Here is a 14,137-nt window from a genome sequence, read left to right as displayed (position 1 = left end):
GGATAACTTGCTTACAAATATGTTGATACATTAAATGCAAATCCCTAAACTATTAACTGATTTAGTTTTAGCATTTTTTTTCATGTAATCATAAGCACTTTTTAGGGAAGTCCCTAAACTATTGATGACTAAGTAGACAAATCCCTAAACTATTGCCAAGTATGCACTGCAAGACCCTAAACTATTGATGACTAGGCAAGGTCCTTAAACTATTTGGCCGGAAATAAAACTCTTTGGTGGTTGAGGGACCAAATTGCCTCACTTAATAGTTGATGGATTAAAATCCTACAAATACGTTAATTTAAAGACCGTATTTGACCTAAACTAAAAAAAAACCATATAATATAAGCTTTATATTGTGTGACGGAGGGAATAAAAAATTAGTAAAAATAATTTTAATTTAGAAAAAAATATGGCCAAATAAACAAGACTTTTCGGTACTAATTTGAGCAATTATTCAGCTTTCAAACGCACAGTTTCTGGTCACTGGTTTTTCTTAGTAGGTAACCTGAAGTGAGCTTTATACTTGAGTTGAAAATTTTGTCATAATTCATCGCAAATTAATCCAGAAGTTTTGATTCAAAAGTTGGTTTTCTGCAATGGAGAGCAGTGACGAAGATGAAGATTTCTCATATCATGAAGGCATAATCCCTCAATCTAAGATCAACTCTCTCTTTCAATCCAACACTGAAAAGGTATACTCTCTTTCATTTCTTACTTTTTAGGGTTTTACTTACTCATAGTCTTGTGGTTTTTTTTTTTTTTTTTTAATGATCGCATTATTATACACGCGGGTGTACCGTATGTTAGGTGAGCTACGAGGGTGAATGATGTTCGAGATTTGATCCCGGGTTTTGGGTTTTTCTTATTTTGCTGTTTTATTTGATATTTTGTCGATTAAGCTTGCATTATTTTACTTCTGATCCTCTAGTTGTTAATTTAGCTATGATTCTATGAATACGTAGAAAAGGAAAAATGAGTTTTTATGTCAAGGCTCAAGTCCCGTTTTGTTCAACTTATTTTGAATTAATTTAGAGAATTAGTTCAAATGAAATATGTTATTTTAAGACAATTTCACACAACAATAAGACAATTTAGTATAGAACATTTTGTTTAGACAAAATAAGTTCAAAAAAGGTTAGTTGAATCAAACTTGCCTTAGAAATGAAATAAAAATTGAATAGAAAAGAGTTTAATTATATAATTATATTGGTTAAAAAATTGACATTGAGTTTGTTTGGAACTCATTTGATGTAAGCAGCCCACAATTTTCTATGTAGGCTAAAAATGGTTCGCATGATTGCATGAATATACCTTTATAATTGAATTATCGGAGCAATATATTAAGCTGTGGAGCTGAATTCAGCAGGATTGATAAGATCTCTGTTATGTTTCTGTGCATTACAGACCTGAAAAGACCCAGCATTAGCAAGATGATTATACTTGGGACTGTTTTTAGAAGACCCCCCAGAAAAATTGAAAACATTAGTTGATGATCTCCTAGGAGTTTGCTGGTTTTTTCACACAAGGGTTCAGTATTTCTGCTGTAACATAGTTTATTTGAGATCTGTGAATTAAATTTGGACGTAAAAATGATTGTAATAGTATTTTCAATGCTAAAAAGAAATTTGGAAAATTCCCTTCAAAGGTACAAAGTACATTAACTCTAAGACAAAAAATGCAAATTAATAGTTCGGAGGAGGGAAAGATTGTGAAGTGTTACACTTGTTTATTGTAGACGTTGACATGGAATTGGAACTTGAAAGCTCCAAAATATGATAAGGATGTTAAATAAGGAGATTTTATTCAAATCAATATCATCAACAGGGAAAAATGGTAAATGACTAGAAAGCCCTAATCGAGAGCTACTTTTCCACAAGAAATGAAGCCATGTAAGAGAACAACAACCCCAAAAATGGTAAGGACATGTATAAGATTAAGATTCAGCTTGAACATTTAGATGAAATGGAACTTATGACCCTTCAAACACTGACTAAAATGAAGGACAGATGGATAAAGATGAGTGTAACTCAGTGAAGGAAAGTTCAAGTACCTCTAAAGCTCTGCAGTGTTGATATTAACCTATCTTAGAAAATGATGCCAAGGAATGAATTAAGTCTCATATTCGTCATTATATTATATGCACTGTTTTCTTTTTAGAGCTACGGGTATCTGGTTTATCCATTTTTCGCTAATTTTTATGATCTGTCACTGAGCTTTTGTGGTTTTATTATGTTCCTCTCGGCCTTCTATGTATCTAGCTGCTTTCTTACTCTCACACGTGTTGCACATGAATTACTAAAGGGAATCAGAAGATTGTGCTGTGAGCTGTTGGATCTGAAGGATTCAGTGGAGAATTTATGTGGAAATACAAGGGCAAAGTACTTGGCTTTCCTGAGGTATCATAGAACCACCTTTTGAATTTCCTTTATTGTAGCCAGTATTCACTTGTTGATTCAAAATTCTCTTTAAATATAAAATTTCATATTTGACAGCACAGACCTTCATGCATTTTTTTATCGGTTGATGGTTAGAATACATGTTGAGGACTTGGGCAGCTGAATTGTTTTAGGTTCTATCACTTGTCTCATACAAAATTGTAAGAAATCTTTGCTTCTTTAAATAATAAGCTAGATATTCAAAAATAGCACTGTGTTGAAGAGAAAGATGTTGCCTACATATTTGGTTGTATTTTTCATCAAGTTTAATGACCTCCCTTTTTCTCAAAACATGTTCCCATGTTACTTGCATTGAATTGTCTCTCATGTATAGAGATTCTAGGTTGAAGTTTATATAACTGTAAAAGTTGTGCTAACAATATGGTAGGTTTATTGATACCGATGTGATTGATTAAACAATTTTAAATCTTGGATTAAATGTCTTTGCATAGAGGCAACTTAATTTTGGCATGTTAAGTGAGTAATGTCTAACTAAATTGTTAGTTAGCTCCTGGTCTTCAGTGTATGACATACAATAATCTGAAGGAGACATGAAGTGATTGTGGCAATAAGGTCTCATAATTTGCACTGGATGCATCATGCAAGAGATGAAGTCACATGCCTTGTGGAAGTGAGACACTACTTTCCATTAGTAACTCAAATACGATCTTAGGTTACTAGTCTTGTGATCAAGGTCTTAGATATGATAAGGACTGCTTTTTTCTATTATGAACCTCCGTTTTTGTATGTTATTAATAGTGGGAAAACTGTTACTCCTGAACCCTAGTTCAGGTCTGGAGAAAGAAAGTTCATCTTTTGAAAATCCCATCCTTAACTTCAGAAGAAACATGTTTGTGGACCAAACCTGGCTCATCAACATTGAGAATGTGTTAGTGAATAGTGAGTAATTTTAATTTGTTTAACAAGCCTTTGAAGTGAAAAGCTTTGGGTGAAATAAAAATATATAAAGATAATGAGACTTCTATCAAAGTTGAAATCGAAGAAGTTAAATTTGCCTTCCAGCTCATAATTTATTGGATTTCATATTTCTCTTAGAGATGTCATTCGATGGCGCGTTGCACCATTATATAGGATGCCTAAAGATCATGCTTTAATATGTTAATTTATCATGTCACAGATTATCGGAAGAAGTTGTTGAAATGGAACATGAATTGACTGATCTGAGAAAGCACATTTCTGCCCAAGGAATTTTGGTACAGGATCTGGAGAGTGGCGTATTTCGTGAATTAGATGAGTGCATCAAAGCTGGTGAGCAAGAAAACGTACCTGAATTGCAGAATTGTGAGCAAGATGATTTGCTGTGTGAAGACACCTACGATGCAAAAAGAATATTTTTGGAAAAGATCGATTTCCTCTTAGCTGAGCACAAACTGCAGGATGCCTTGGAAGCTTTAGAAATGGAGGAAAAAAGCTCACCAGACCTGAGAAGTGCTGGAGATATTTCATCAAATGTATCCTTTTATAAATCTGCTTTCTTGAAAAGAAAGGCTACTCTTGAGGATCAGTTTGTAGGAATCAGCAGTCCGCCTTCACTTGGCGACGTTGAGTTGAAGCAGGCTTTATGTGGTTTGCTAAAACTTGGAAAAGGACCCCTAGCACATCAGATACTGCTCAAAAGATACGCTTCTCGCCTCAGAAACAGAGTTGAGGCTTCTGTTCCATCATGTTCCCTTTATCCAGAAACATACCCAGCTACATTGTCAAAAATTATATTTTCTTTTATCTCATTAGCTGCGAAGGAATCACATTCTACATTTGGTGATGATCCTATATACACAAATAGAGTGGTTCAATGGGCAGAGGAGGAAATTGAATATTTTGTGCGGTTTGTTAAGGAGCATGGGCCTTCATCTGAGACAGTTACTGCACTGCGTGCAGCTAGTGTTTGTGTACAGGCTAGTCTCAGCAATTGTATAATCATGGAATTACAGGGAATCAAGCTCTCTAAGTTGCTTATGGTACTAATGCGGCCTTATATGGATGAAGTTTTGGAGATGAACTTTAGAAGAGCAAGACGAGTATTTCTAGACATTTCAGATAATGATGAGAGTCCTATATTGTCTCCTCGGTTTTTATCTCCTTTGTCAGTTTTTGCACCCTCACCGGATAATGCTCTTATAAATAATGGAGTGAAGTTTATCTCTATTATCAAAGTGAGTTTCTTTTCTTAAATGTTGCTTAATAAAATCACAAGTATTGATGCATTCCGTGAACCATAGATAAGTCAATGAACTGCTGTTAAAAGTTAACATATTAGGTAAAATAGCCATTAAGAAAATTGGGGAAATTTAAGAATATAAAGAGACTATGCAAACTGGCTACATCTAGGAGGTTGTTTTGTGTGAAGACAACTAAGGTTGATCGTACATTTCCTAAGTAGAATTTTCTTGTTTGATGAAAATTTAAAGTTTACTTTAAAACTCCCTTAATTTTTACTTGGATGCTCTTTCTGATTCTCACTTTACACACCTTTTTTTCAAAAAAATTTCAACTGATTATCTTGTTATGTCCCTTTTTCTATATCGTATGGTTCCTTATGACGATTCATGTTAGCCGACCCCAGATCATTTTGGGACTAAGGCTTTGTTGTTGTTGATGATGATGATGAAAATTTAAAGTCTTTGCGTACTTTCTTTCTTTCTTTTTTTTATTTTTTTTTCTTTATTTTTATATTTTGTCATCCTGTTCTCCTTTGCTATTTTCTGGGAAATTCCTTTCTGTCCCAAGCTACAAGCTTTTTGGTTTTGTTTCTATTTATTTTTAGAAGTGAAGAAATGTTTAATGACCGTGCATTTCAATCAGTAATGTTGCAATTACATTTAATTTCTGACATTTCTTTTGTCATGCTGAGTAAAAACTGGATAAATTGAGGGTATTTTATTGTTGCAGCCTTTGTATAATCGTGTTTAATTATAATGCTGTTTAGATGTCGCATATCATGTTGTTTAATTTTGTATTACAAGGTAAAATGCAAATAATGATGATAGGAGTACTGTAATTTTGGATGTTATGTAATGATCTTGCTAAGCCTTTCACAGTAGTGTATCAAATTCATGAGGCTTTTATGAGGATATAAGAAACTAGTCTATACAGGAAGATAAATGCAATCAGCAACATCAAGAAATTCCAATGCTATGATAATTTGACTGGAGACTTATATTCTTTTACTCTGATTTGGATTAAGTGAGAAAGGAAGACAGGAACCAGTAAAATGAAAAAATTCTAAAGTTATGTTAATTAGACTGGAGAATAAAACTCTGTAGTCTGATTTGAAATAGGTGTTAAGATTGATATATACTGTACATAGTTTAGATTTTTTTTTCCGTCCATTTTTTCTTGTTGGAAATCTGGAGTGCTCCTGCATTCCTACAACGCTGCAAAATACTTTTTATCCTAGTTAGTATTGGAATATGCACGTCAATGTGAGCTGGGTCTACAAATTTGAGGAAAGATTATCTTGTGATGTGAGTTGAAATTTGGTGTCTTATGTAGACTTCATCTTCTTCTTTTTTTTTTTTTTAATTATTATTTTAATTTTTTATTTTTAAAAGAAGGTTGCAAAATTGGGTAATGATTATGATATTTTCTTTGTGTTCTTGAGTTCCATTGGCATTGAGCCATCCATCAAATGGGTGGGATGCTTAGGGTGACTCTTAGAGTGGCACATTGTTTTCTTTGGAAGTTTATTTTCCCCTTTAGAGAGGCTCGGAAATGGTTGTCACATTCATTATTGGGAAGATGTTTGGAGAGGAGATTGTTTTTTTTCCTCCTTCCTAGAATTCACAATGTTTGGTTTATAGTGTAATAATACTTGCTATTTAATTTTTCGGAGGAGATAGAGAGCTTTCTTCTTTAGTTGAGATTCTTGATCTTCAAGTAGCTGCAATGAACAATGCTAGGGTGTCGACTGAGGATTCATTGTAGTTTTTTTTTTTTTTCTTTTTTTTTTATTTATTTATTTTTATTTATTTTCTTAGTGTCTTGGATTGACCTCCTCAGTATTCAGACTTTATTTTAAAGGCAAGGGTTTTAGTGTGGAGGATTTTTTGTGTGGAGATTGGCTTTTGGTGGAAAGAGTATTAATCACATGCTCCAAAAGTGTAGGCCAGAATACTTTATTTCACTTGATATCTGTGTGAGCATAGTGAGTCTTGTTCACATATATTTCTACGGTGTGAAGTGGCAACTGGCAAGTAACCTTAGAAGGAGCTGTTTGCATTGCATGAGAAATCTTGTCCTTCAGAGGTTTTGGATTAGATGCAGGTTAGTTTCAGGGGGTTTGGTAGGGTAAGGAAAAAAAGCTGTTGTGGGTACTTGTGGCGCTACACTTTAATAGCAAATATTTTTGATACTTGTGGCGCAATGCTTTAATAGCAAATTTTTTTGGTTTATGGTTTGAGCAAAATCACTTATTCAATGTCGTTGTGCTTGATTCATTTACACCTTTTCCTTTTAATTCCACCATATGGTAAAGCACCAGCCTTTTTCAGATGAGATGATCTAATATAACTTGCTCAAATATCTTCCGTCTATTGGGTTCTTAATGTCTCTTTTATGGAACTGCAGGATATTGTTGACCAGCTGACTCCCTTGGCCATTCTACAGTTCGGGGGAAATCTTTTAAGTAGAACTGTGCAACTATTTGATAATTATGTGGACCTTCTAACTAAAGCTTTACCTAGTCCTTCAGAGGATGATGGCATTACAGAGCTGAAGGAGACTCTTCCCTTTAAAGCTGAGACAGATTCACAACAGCTTGCGCTTTTGGGGGTTGCTAACAGTGTTGCAGATGAGCTACTCCCGATGGCAGTGTCAAGAATTTGGAATGTTAATATGGAGACTCATGATCCAAGCATTGGATCCCATGAGAGCATCTCGTCTATAGGAGGTAATGCTGTTGAGTTCAAGGATTGGAGACGTCAACTTCAGCATTCTCTAGACAAGCTCAGGGATCATTTTTGCCGGCAATATGTTTTGAACTTCATATATTCTAGAGAGGGGAATTCACGGCTTGATGCCAGAATATATGTTGATGAAGAAGGGGAGAACTTACAGTGGGAATCAGTTCCGCTTCCTTCACTTCCATTCCAGGTAATTCTCTTCTAGGTGCTCTAGCTTCATGTTAAACAGTTAGCTACTTTGACTTTTAATTTCTACATCGTTCTGGTTACTTATTTTAAACTTTATGTTTAATGATGCTATTCACTCTGTTTGTGTGCTAGTAGTCACGTCTCATTTTGGACCTTGATGAAATTTCTGTTCAGTATACTTGAGAATAGTATTATATTATCAGCAAAAGGAGACGTTATTAGTTAAAATTTCACTAAGTTTGACGTAAAGTATAATCAGGAATCAAGATCCTAGATAACAATAAGTAGGGCAGCAAGCGAGATGGCCTAAGCCTTCCCCTTCTTGACTAACACATGCCGTTCTAATTTTTTTCCATATCCACTGCCAGCTTTCTCGGGTTTTATCCACAAGGCCTTGTATTGGACCATTGGTAGTCGGATCATGATACCAACTAACAAATCCGACCGCAATTTTTTTTCCAGAATTGTACTTTTGAGGAGAGACTTGTGCATAGATGAGATTATTTTAGGTGTTAGGATTTTGGCCTACCTTTTTTGGCCAATCTATTCTAGATGAGATCTTGGCCAATCTTTTTTTTCTCACTGTTCAATTTATTGTTTTGTGTCTGGTGAATACTACTATGGGGTAGACCTAACAATTCTGACCCAAACCCGATGACCCGACCCGTGATCCGAAATTGACCCAAAAACATTGACTCGAAATCAACCTGACCCGATTGTACCCGACCCGAAGTTGACCCGATACCTGAAATGACCCGACCTGAAATTGACCTGACCAAAAGTTAACTCGAAGTGTTTGACCCGAATAGACCTGATACCCGAAATAACCTGAACTAAAATTACCTTACAACTGAACTAAAAATGTCTAGTGCCAAAAATGACTCAAATTGTTCATCTCCAACCGTAGCCAAGCTCATAAACTGAATTGATATGACCCGACCCGATAACTGACTTGAGCCATACCCTAAACCCAATTGACCCAACCCGACCCGAATGTTAGTCGACCCAAAATGACCCGACCCGACCCGAATGACCCATTTGCCAAATACTCAGATGACTCAATTTCAGAGAGGATGTCCAAGTGGAATCCAGGTGGGGGGGGATTCAAGAGTAACTGATAGGGGTGATCCAATTTTGGAGGAATGAAGGTAGAGAATGAACAAATAAAACCTAATGCCCATGGCTCACAGAAAAAACAACCGAGTTCTTCTCTCCTTTTCTGGAGCTTCACAACCAAACGTCCCATAAATATCTTAAGACTTAGAGAAAGGGCAAGTCACAGTCCTGCTGAGAAAGATCCTATAAAACCCAAAGCAAGCATCATCTAAAATGAAAAAGGACAGATAATAATAGTTTCATAAGCCTTTCTGAGGCTAGTTTTTTAAATAAGCCTTCAGTTAATGCTCTACGGCAGCCAAATATTTTGTAGAGATAATAAGCAGCGATATGCTTTTAAGAGCTCAGGATTATGTATTTGGCCTTTCTTGGAAAATAGTGCCATTGATTTGGTTCTCTGAATGAGACAACAGTGACGAAGTCATCTTTTAGTGATTGTAGAGCAATTTAACATGCTTATGTCAATATTGTGCTGTAGTTGGCATTCAAAAGTCAAAACCACTATTTTTTTTTCAAGAACTTTTAAACCTTTGAAAATATATTGGGGGTTTAATACATTATAGGGATCCCGTGAATATTTTTGAAACACAGAAACTCCAACTGCTAGCTGTTTCCTTGCAGTATTGGTGTATCGTGTCATTCACAGATATGCAGTGGCCTGACTGAATTGTATTACTCAAGATCTCATTTGTAAAAGAAGCTGACCTGAAATTTTCACAGGCTTTATTTGCAAGGCTTCAACAATTAGCTACTGTTGCTGGGGATGTGTTGCTTGGAAAAGAGAAGCTTCAGAAAGTTCTACTGGCAAGGCTGACAGAAACGATAGTCATGTGGTTGTCTGATGAACAGGAATTTTGGGGTGTATTTGAGGATGAATCAGTTCCATTAAAGCCATTTGGCTTGCAGCAGGTAATTAATTTTGTATGGTTTTTTTGTATTTCTTCATTCAAGGACGCATCAATTTTTTGGTTAAAATCAACCATCTTGTAATAACTCATTGTGATACCAAGTAACACTGTTTAATAAACTCGAGTGACCTGTTATTATTCAAGTAACTTGTTAATCTCACTATAAGTTAGTGTGTGAGTCGCCTAAGATTTGCTGCCCATTATTAACTGACCATACTGTAAACCTACCTCATTTGAAGTCTGATCCCAGACATATTAACAAAGAGTGTTGGAAGATTAGTGCATGCCTTTTCTTCTAATCTGATACTGCTTGGTGTGCAAAATCAAAATTGAGGTGGTGTATGACTTCAGTAAATTGTTATTTGTGCCTCCCTTAAACACTTGGTTGCTAACAAATGAAATACGGAGTAATTTTTTTTGATTGTTTATCATGGCAGTTGACTCTTGATATGCATTTCACTGTTGAAATTGCACGCTTTGCTGGCTATTCATCAAGACATGTGCTACAGCTAGCATCTGGAATCATTGCTCGTGCAGTCAAAACCTTTTCTGCAAGAGGCATTGATCCGCAGAGGTATCCCATTTACTTCTGATGGGTTTTAAACTAATATATATGGCTGTTTTCTTATGATTCTGTTTTTTTTTTTTTTTTTTTTTTTTTTTCAGCACACTTCCAGAGGATGAGTGGTTCTCTGAGGCTGCCAAGGCTGCCATTAATAAACTTTTGCTTGGAGCTTCTGGGTCAGAAGCATCAGAACCAGACGAAGAACAAGAAGAACATGACTTTCTACATCAACAACATATTGTGTCAGATTCCGAGGACTCTATTTCCTGTACTTCAACTGTAGATTCGTTCCATTCTTTTGCCTCTGCAGAAACGGGAGATTTGGATAGCCCCTCACATATTATTGATGACGAGGGCTGAAACCAGCAGGATATTGTACTTACACTTGGTAGAGAATGAAGGTGGTTTTGGTAGCTCTTGAAAGCCTGATTTAGGTCAGAGGAAGAAGCAGAGGTCATCTGAGGCCCAGATAGGGTAATGCCTTTTGGTTTTTTCAGTAGGTTAGAACATGTTGTCAATATTTAGTCAGTAATCTTTTCAGAGAGTATAAAGTTATTTTAAACCAGGTATATTTGGCAAGTGTACTTATGTTCTTGGTGTAAAGAGGAATGGTTTCAAACTGCAGATAACCGTCCATTTGCTTTGGACATTATCACCCTTACTTTTATACGCGAAATGACGAATTTGCCCTGATATAAACAGGCCAAGTTTCTCTCCGATATTAACCTGGGCCGGCTCTTTGTTTTTACACTTTAGCTGGTAGATTGGAGACCCTTGGAGCCATTGGGTCTTGTGTTTACTTGTCTGTTTTCATGCCCTACAGTCAGCCCTGTTACTTAAGCCGAAACCCCAGAACTGAGGCTTTGGGGTTAGGACAAGCATTGCTGGACCCGAACTCGAAATCACCCTGGTTGAATTTGACACAAACCCTATCCTCCAACCCGTTTGATAGGTCTACTCAAAATACCTTTCTCGATAATGACTAGGCTAGTTGGCGACAGTTAACGATAGGGATAATACATGATGATGCTAATTAGTGAAGGTGGTGACTTTTTTTTTTTTTTTTTTAAATGTGCTTAATCAGTGATAGTAGTAATAGTATTGTTCCTGCACATTATTGTTGAATGTTACAATAAGTAAAATCGACTTAAAGGTATTAAAAATTGACTCGGCCCAACAAAATCCAACTTAGCCAAGAAGTGACTAGATTCAAATTCCAATTTGCATGGGCACAATGATTTAATAGGACTTAAACTAGAAATAGAAATAGAAATAGACCCAACCCTACTAATTAGATGTAGACCCAACCCTACCAAACCAATTAAATCTGACCCAAAATCCTGAATTGACACCTCTAAACCAACCCTTCTAATTATAAAAGTAGAAATGTAGGGATCTAATTATGTAAACCATAATAATAAATATTGAAATAAATTTTATTTACATGACAAAGCAAATACTATTGATAATATGAATAATTAGAATTGTATGATTCAATTTTAGTCAGTTTTCCAAGCTTGTAATAACAGGCAAATATCAACTATTTTGGTTTGAGTACTTTGTGTTGAGTAAAACATACTACCACAACTATTGTCACTAGCTCCACTTCTATTGCTTCCTTCCTTATCAGTGTCCATTTCGGATACTCCCGGCTTGAATATGAACAATCCATACCCTGTTCCTGGATTACAAAACAGCCATGCATGTACGTCCCACAACACCTGAATCGGCGTCTTGTTAACCACCACTGTTTCGTTCCCTCGGAACTTCCATTGCAAGTTCTTGATATGAATGAGAACGATTCCATCGATACTAATCCACATCTCCGGGTCTTTAGTTCCCGTGGTTGAACTCTCTACCACTATATCGTGCTCCCATTTGCTTTCGGTGAAACGTGCCCTTGTCGCGAAACTCTTCTTAGAATACACTGTCTCCTTCTTTAAGGATTGGATTGCATCTACTAGGGCTGGCCTTTTCTTTGTGCGCTTATATGCCTTTTTCTTGAAATCCCCTAGTAATAACACAACCTCTTCATCGGACACAAGCGCTACGTAGTAGTCTGAGCAAGGCTCGGGGCTACTACCAGCGAACTTGGCTGATCGTAGATCCCAATACACGTCGAGTTGGTGACTGCATTCTTCCGGTACCTTATTGTGATCCATCTCAAAAGATTTGTACCCTTTCTTTGTCCAAAAATGCCAAGGTTTTAACTCTACCTTGCATGTTGTTTGCCTTTCCATTTCACCTTCACATCCATCTATAATGATGCTAAAAGAAATGTTCATTAGATTTTTACACCACAATACACTAACATTTCTCCAATACCCCGCAATATTTGTTAGAAAAACACTTGTTACCGTGCATAGGGAACTCTTAAGGGTTATAGGCTCCTCCGTTACTCTCTCCGGCGGTCCCTTCATCGATCGAGATCTTATATTTGTAGTCATTATGTTCTAGGAAAATGTAACATGGATATTATACCCAACTCTATGTGTACCCGACTGAAGGATTGAATGAAATTATACGCTATCAACTATGTGATCGAACAACAATGGCAATCTCCGACGATAATTTCATGCAATCAATCATATATCCTTTGATGACTTTACCTGAATAGGTGAAGTCGTTGCACCAACAAAATCCTTTTCATGCCCAAATGTTCTAATGAATTTCTTATCCAACTTACGTACATGCATATATGTAATTTTCACTCAATCTCAAAATTTGAGAAGGAACAATAAAGAATATAGGAATGTTTATTAAGAAAGATGAATTTGATCCTTGAATAATTAATGAATGTATTAATCAATGTAATTTATCTTTTGATGATGAAAATTGGGAGCAACCTAAGTAAGGTGGAGATAATGGTTAGAAATATCGACTAAAAAGTTGATTTTGCCTAAAAAATATTAGGAAGAAAAGAGAATGATTAAATATGAGAATGAATGAATTTTTGAATTGTGGTGTCAAATGAATTTAATTGCAACCATTAGAGAGATGGAAAGGATAAATTAAGATAACAGAAAAAAAAATATATTGTAGGCTCAAATTTATTTTTACTATAAATTACATTTTTGTGTAGGCTTGTAGTACCATAATCACTTTTTTTAGATATGTACATTTGTATGCCTAAAATAATTGGGGGCTAAGAATCGTCATGATTTTTTTTTCTTAGGGAACAAACTAAATTTGTTTGAAGTGTCTTTATTGATTGGAAAACTATGTAAACAAAAAGAAAGAAAATATTCACCATATTACTCCCTCCACTTCTTTCTAATCTACATTTCTTTTCAAGCCTTAAAAAAAAAAAAAAAAAAAAAAAAAAAAAAAAAAAAAAAAAGCTACTCATTGTCATATGGTCCATCAGTTCCGTTAATTTGATATATATAGGGTTACAAGTATAAGTCATAATCTTGTTAAGAAATCTCAAAAGTTGAAGATTCAATATTCACAAAATATATCTTTATACCTATGACAAGAATATCATTTACGTATATTCTCTATCACACCCCCGCAGTCATAGTGGGAGGAGGTCGAACGCTAAAAATGGATCTAAAATTCAAGAATAGTTGACAACGTAGGCCTTTTGTGAAAATATCCGCAATGGTATCTAGTAGGAACGTGCAATAACCGTACATGCCCTAATGCCATCTTTTCTCAAACAAAATGAACGTGAAAATGGTGTTGAACGGGAATATGTGATAGATAGATAGATTGCACTATATTATCTATCTCTTGCATAATCCCGTTCAGCATCAACAAACATAATTCCTTTTTTCTCCTACATCAATATCTGTTTTTTCAATCTTTTTACTATCTCAAGTACATCAATTAAGTTACGTATTATTCTTTTTATTACCTTTGTTATCTCATCATATTAAATTTAACTCAGCCTCTTAAAATTCTATGACTCTCAACTTATAACAATTAAACAATAATGGATGGACAATTACAATTAATCAGAAATCAAAAGATTAGTCAATATATAAAAATTAATTA

At 35.4% G+C, this 14,137-nt stretch overlaps 2 protein-coding genes across 2 annotated transcripts; one reads left to right on the top strand and one right to left on the bottom strand.

Moving 5' to 3' along the window:
- The first annotated feature begins 450 nt into the window (after positions 1-450).
- On the top strand, positions 451-10,857 carry LOC110712122 (exocyst complex component EXO84C-like). Its single transcript, XM_021890553.1, has 7 exons — positions 451-695; positions 2,305-2,399; positions 3,577-4,612; positions 7,026-7,550; positions 9,386-9,574; positions 10,011-10,147; positions 10,240-10,857. The coding sequence occupies exons 1-7, from the start codon at positions 600-602 to the stop codon at positions 10,496-10,498; spliced, it is 2,337 nt and encodes a 778-aa protein (XP_021746245.1). The 5' UTR covers positions 451-599; the 3' UTR covers positions 10,499-10,857.
- Positions 10,858-11,563: 706 nt separating this feature from the next.
- Positions 11,564-13,967, bottom strand: LOC110712124. Its single transcript, XM_021890554.1, has one exon. The coding sequence runs from the start codon at positions 12,583-12,585 to the stop codon at positions 11,638-11,640; it is 948 nt and encodes a 315-aa protein (XP_021746246.1). The 5' UTR covers positions 12,586-13,967; the 3' UTR covers positions 11,564-11,637.
- Between the last annotated feature and the right edge of the window lie 170 nt (positions 13,968-14,137).

The sequence above is a fragment of the Chenopodium quinoa genome, unplaced genomic scaffold, assembly GCF_001683475.1.
Source record: "Chenopodium quinoa cultivar QQ74 unplaced genomic scaffold, ASM168347v1, whole genome shotgun sequence".
NCBI classification, from domain to species: domain Eukaryota; kingdom Viridiplantae; phylum Streptophyta; class Magnoliopsida; order Caryophyllales; family Amaranthaceae; genus Chenopodium; species Chenopodium quinoa.
The sequence above is the reverse complement of the archived record's forward strand: the minus strand, read 5'-3'. Positions and strand labels throughout refer to the sequence as shown.

What these genes read in the sequence shown, in the direction of transcription:
- LOC110712122 (XM_021890553.1), top strand. Translation starts at nt 600, where the DNA reads ATGGAGAGCAGTGACGAAGATGAAGATTTCTCATATCATGAAGGCATA. An exon ending in AGTTTATCTCTATTATCAAA is followed by an intron (nt 4,613 to 7,025) that starts GTGAGTTTCTTT and finishes ATGGAACTGCAG; the next exon opens with GATATTGTTGACCAGCTGAC. An exon ending in AGCCATTTGGCTTGCAGCAG is followed by an intron (nt 9,575 to 10,010) that starts GTAATTAATTTT and finishes TTATCATGGCAG; the next exon opens with TTGACTCTTGATATGCATTT.
- LOC110712124 (XM_021890554.1), bottom strand. Translation starts at nt 12,585, where the DNA reads ATGACTACAAATATAAGATCTCGATCGATGAAGGGACCGCCGGAGAGA.